The sequence below is a fragment of the Mya arenaria genome, chromosome 9 (assembly GCF_026914265.1).
Source record: "Mya arenaria isolate MELC-2E11 chromosome 9, ASM2691426v1".
NCBI classification, from domain to species: domain Eukaryota; kingdom Metazoa; phylum Mollusca; class Bivalvia; order Myida; family Myidae; genus Mya; species Mya arenaria.
In genome coordinates this window covers 58,198,554-58,204,553 of record NC_069130.1, presented here as the reverse complement: position 1 = coordinate 58,204,553, position 6,000 = coordinate 58,198,554, and the positions used below count along the sequence as shown (strand labels likewise).

Genomic DNA, 6,000 nt, shown 5'->3' with positions numbered 1-6,000 from the left:
CATCACGTTACCAGTAGCATATTGCCTGATTATGCTGTGGCTGGAAATGTCCAGAAGCTACAATCTTCATTTCAACCACCACCTGCGTGTTATTAAAACAAATAACCGTATTAATAGCATCTCATTAACAGCTGTTTGATCGTCTATAAACATCGCCAAGGGTATTGTATTCCTAAACCAGGATACGATATGTGATGTTTTACGGCCTCCATTTCCATTGGTGCGATAGTGATCCAATCACAGCTTAGTGCTATTTTCCACTTCACTTGAATATTCCTTTCACTATCAATTAAAGTTTTTGAAATGTATGTATATCGTGACGTTGAACAGCTAATGACAACCAGGATATGGCATCGAAACTCTATTCAGTTAAGAAGAAAAAGAAATAAATACGAAAACCCTTCCACCTGCATTGAAAAGATCAAATGTAGGAAACAAATTGGACTCCATGTTTCTGTTAATTAATATTCCATGTAGGTTCGTGTTACATGAGGCTAGCCTCAGGTCTTAGAATACATGCAAGGTGTTCATTGCACGGTATTTCGGGCATTAGAGACCTGCATTATGACAGTTGTAAAGAACGTATGAATAATTATGTACAGGATTGGGACCAATTAGCCATTTTCATGACCTTTTACGAGGAGGTTATCAACGACTATCTCGTTTAATTAGTTGTTGTTTGCCCAAACTGATGTTGAACCGATACATTATTTAAGTCTATAGAATCGTAGACAATAGCCTACGCACAGCTATGAGGCCTTAAAGAAATGCTAACTATTTTGCGTATGGTATAATGTTTTATTAAAAAGATACAAACCTACATTGTTTTTTTCATTTATTATTTCAATACCATAATTGTCATTAGAATAATCGTGTTCGTCATAACCATCATCTGTATAATCATCTCGTCGTTTGCTTCTTCCTAATTGCCTTGCAGTAACAATAATAAAAGAATTGTATTTTGTAACGACTATGAAAACCAGTCATTAACTTTTGGCACTTGCAGTTTTGGGGTTGTGCATCATCATTATGTAATTGTGTTTCCCGGGCTGGCTTTTGATTACTAGTACATTAGGTTTCAGACAGACATTGGACAATATATGTTATTGTCATCAAATAGCACACGACCGTGGCTATACATAAAGATGGCCAGTTTTGTATGCAGGCACATGGTCTCACTAAGTGACGTCCCGTGTGTCCATAAAACAATTACAAATTTCCACACAAACAAACAAAAACACCAAGGTCGAACTCGAAAAAGATTTCTTATCGAGTTTTGGAGTTTTCTAGAGATGTTAGTTCGAGGGCTTATCGTGTGGCTGTTGTAACCCATTATATTTTTATATATTACTAAGTATTGTACCAAGACATCAAGTTACTTTTTGCCATGTATCCCATTATCAGCTCTATGCTCTGATATGAACCTGGTTTGAAATATAATCTTGCATGTAAGTACCATTCTTCAGTGAAATGACAACCTGTATAGCTGGTATCTAAATAAATAAACAACGACAACATGGTTGACCAGAAGTTTATACACCAACATTAAACAGAATTGTCCTTGCTATGCACAGTTAAAAGTATATGGATAATAAAAGCTGTAACATCGATTTAACAGCGACTGACATAATTAAAACAAAGTATTTTGTCTTGGATGTAATGCAAACAATCACACCGTTGCGTCAGTTCGTACTATGTCACGAAACTGTAAGTCGACTCAATATTGAGATAATTAAAGCGATTCTTTGGTTGTTATATTTGAAAGAAGTGCATGAGAATAGTGTTATTTTGTCAAAAAATTCTAAATTCATATCACACATTAACATAGTGTAACATAAAACCAAAGCATTTAGTATTCATATTACGTAATTATTGAATTGAAAATATAATGTACAAGAAAAATGACCGAAACTCTATTATGATATTTTAGTTGCACGAATATCATAAGATATATTTAGAGTACTTAAAACCCGCTATCCACAGCACATTTATATCAATGTCACCAATGCTTGCCCCCTTAGCACCGTTAGCGAAGGCACAGACATATACGCGTGTCGATGAAACTAAAGCCTTGAGCCGTTTGCAATAACATTTAACATTTCTATTGGCCACGTTTGGGTTTATTCCTCTTGGAGAGAAAGCTTGACCACTGGATCGCATCAAACATACTGCCTATCTCCATCTATGGTAGAGTCAACTACTTTTGAATGTGACATAAGTCATCTTTATACGATCAACAATCATGTGCGTCCTTCAGTTTACACCATCGAGTGTTGTCTTCAGCAAGATATCTACATGTATTTCTTAAGATGTACAACAATACAAACAAAATTGTGAAATTATTTTTATATGTTTAAACTCAGTTTTTTAAAGCATAACTGAAAGAGGGTATGTTGCCCAAGGAAACAGACACAACAGCCACAGAAAGTTGAAAAACTGTGTTGCTTCAAAGAAAAATGCGTATCACTCCAATCACAGGAAGACCAGGCGCCCTTCCGCGAATATTGGTTTTATCTGGCGTTGAGCGCTGCTGGCCCAGCTTCTCACGGTCTGGCACGTTTAAGAGCAGGTCCAACTATCCAATCGGCGATCGTCTGCTGGTTCACATACAAGCTAATTGGCACGAGCGCTCACTCTTTGGAATCATCTGGCTTGATAAAACCAACTGATATTATACTCATTTGTAAAAAGCCCTATACATTTTCGTTTATATTCTGAGCACTGTTTCGGTCGTTGGGGAAAACATTCTTAATAAATATTTGAATGTGAATTAATTTCAGTTTACAGGAATATTATTTTGGATGAATAAAGCTGAGTCATAAATCAAAATTAGACGTTAGAAAAAAACTGCAGTTTGTTGTTCCTGAGATAAAACAGTAAAATAGTAATTCTAGAATCACCCTCATTCCTCAAAATTCAAATAGTTATGAGAGCAAGGTTTTCACCGTATGGATTGGTAGTGTTACTTCTCGTGGCTGGAGCCAACTGTTCAGAGAAAAAGGTAAGAACTTTTCCAGTATGAATTTTCATAGCACTTAAATCACGATGTAAAGTGCTGACAAAAAGTTTGACCATATGTCAAATCACACCATTTTTTTATTCCTTGAATACCGGACGCATAAGGTTATTGGATTGTTTCAATAATGGAAGTCGACTTATTTGAATAAGTGTTCGATAATTTGGAGGAAATACTATTTTAACAAGCCCGAGGAAAGATATTTATTTGTGTGCCCCTGATACCGTAGCCTTGAGCTATTAAATTGAGCTTAACCCAGGCTTGTTCCGTTCGTTTTTATTGTATCATATAACGTAAAAATATCAAATTTAATATTGAAAGATGATTTCACTTCAAATGCTTTATTACTGGAAATGAATAGTTTGGATCTACACTTCCGTATAATAAAAATATCAGACACTGTAAAGTACTTTACGACACTGTTAAGTATTTTACGACACTGTTAAGTATTTTACGACACTGTAAAGTATTCTACGAAACTATTAAGAGTTTAAACAAACACGTGACTGAGACTAAGCATCCGATCTAAATTTCTGAGATGCCTGAGACCGACCACTTTTAAATTATAGGCGTCTTGCCCCTGCTGACATATGACAGTATATAGATTATAGTATTAAAAAAAAATCAAAATTGAAATTTAAATGACGCTGACGACAAAGTCAAATGTTCCTGTTCAGTGACATTTTCTATCGTTGATTTAGATACATTTGTCATTCGGTCGTAACATAAGCAATCGTGAAACATTATTTTTCAGAAAGGGAATCCATTTCGTCTAAATATTGCATAGTTCTGTAAATACTCAACCTTGGTATTCCCTTTTCCCGGTGGCAATGTACTTAAATACTATCGGATGGTTTACCGTTAATTGATTTTTCAACAAAAAAAAACATGGTTAAGATGTTAATTTTCTGATATATCTGATATATTTGCTTGTAATCTTCATTTCTTTCGAATTGCTGTTCACATCTTTGCTATGATATGAAATATAGCGATACAGAAAGTAACACACACATGAGTTTTAAATACTTAGACTTCCATTTAAGATAGAATCTAAACAAATATGACAGGTAATTATCTTTCAAATTGTCTTTTTCACTCAAGATGTGACGCGTTTAAAATGTTGTCACTATCATCTGTCTGTACAAGTTTGCTAGGTGAAATAGTATACATAAATATTTAGAATGAGTACCTGTGCGGAACTTTTATCTAGTAGATATGAGAAATCATCGAAAAATCAGTATATGATATATATCTTCTTAGAATCTAATATCGCAAAACGGTTTTCTGATGCGTTCGTTCATAAACCAGTTCATTGTATATTTAAATGATACATTTTCCTCACCGTAAAGCGTTAGATTTGATTTGGTTGCCAATAGTTAAATTCGCGACATTTCTTAAAGACCGTCCTTGCGAGTAAACATATGATTCAATGCAGAGGTAATGAAAGGCTTGCACATTTCCAAAGCGCATTAAACGAGACGCCATTAAATTTCAACAAAAGTGGATAAAATTTGGGAAGTTTATGTTGAATCGAATTATTGAACACAGCGTTTCGAAATTTTGTCATTTGTATACATAATCAATGTATCAAATATATGCATTAACAAAATAGACAAATACTTTCAAAAATACATATTAATACTCAAAGTGATTTAATTTTTTGTATGTTTTACACCTTTAGTGTTTTTAGCCATCTTGATTTGAATGGATATGTAATATTGCAATAGTTTGGTTTGATTCACATGCACCAATTAAATTAAAGATACATACTGATTGAAAATGCGATAGTACATCATTATCGGTATAGCTACAGCAATGTGTATAGAAACAGGTTTTTTACAAGTACATTTTCAAACAACAGAGAACACTGGTACGAGTCCATCAAATGAAGAATACGCACTGTGGTCAATGTTTGTGTTTAAGCTTAACCATGGATTGATTACAAACAGAAATCGCAGCACTTCTGCTGGCTTATAAGGTCATACCAAATTTCGTTCTATGTTAATTAAGCGTCCGCGGACGGATATGCGTTGGGCTTCCCGATCGAAAAAAAAGAACATTTTATACGATCAACGATCTCTCAAAATATTTGTATTTCCTTTTACTGAAATTTCGACTACAGATCACTCGTGTTAGCAACATGCTTATACTTTGTACCAGTATTCTTGGCATCTAGTATCAGAAAATGACTCATTATGTGTGATTCCCATGATCAACACGATAAAATACAAGTTTTATTTGAACTCATTTTGCATGGGAAATCCATATAACAATTGAGAATGGTCCAGATTGGACTAAGGAGGCTCTGGCCCCTTTATCACGAAAATACTCAAGTTAAGTCTCAATCTCAGTCTTAACTAATTTACCACATAAAAGCATGGTATTATTCAAAACCTTGTATTTTTTTATACTTTTTAAAAATGTATTTTCTCATAAAATATGTAACGATTTTGACAATATAATATATCAAAGAAAACTAATTCTAGAGCAAAAAATATACTTGCGTAATGGTTAAAAGGCTATGAATTTTACTCAAGTACATATCTGGCTGTAGAATATTTTTCCCATTGAATCTAGAACAAAGATTTTAATCAACATATTCAATGATAGAATGCGGTTTTAAAATCTGTAAAATCATATATATTTTTTAATAAATTTTGATGTTTTATGGAAAATGAGTTGAGACTAAGTTTGAAATGTGACTTAAGAATTCTACCCTAGATGCCACTTAAGTTTTTGTTTCTTTTCCGGGGTCCATTTTTTAATGATTACTAGATAGGTTCGTACTAATGTTTAACGCGAGTCAATATAAACGTTCAGACTGTCCATCTCACACCTAGTGCAGCTTGATTCTTGACAATAATTTCAAAAGTGATATTTAATGAGATCAAACTTGCTGAGGGTGGGATTCAATATTCCACTTAAGTACTTTATGAACTCATTTTGTCAGTTATTTATAACCAGTAATCCGATTAGCTACATGA

At 33.8% G+C, this 6,000-nt stretch overlaps 1 protein-coding gene across 1 annotated transcript in view; it reads left to right on the top strand.

The window, feature by feature from the left end:
* Positions 1–2,653: 2,653 nt before the first annotated feature.
* LOC128245484 (feeding circuit activating peptides-like) overlaps positions 2,654–6,000 on the top strand; it is a 46,581-nt gene continuing 43,234 nt past the window's right edge. The window contains exon 1 of the mRNA XM_052963666.1: positions 2,654–3,001. Coding sequence (XP_052819626.1) covers positions 2,927–3,001 — 75 coding nt within the window. The 5' untranslated portion in view covers positions 2,654–2,926. The remainder of the gene's footprint in view (positions 3,002–6,000) is intronic.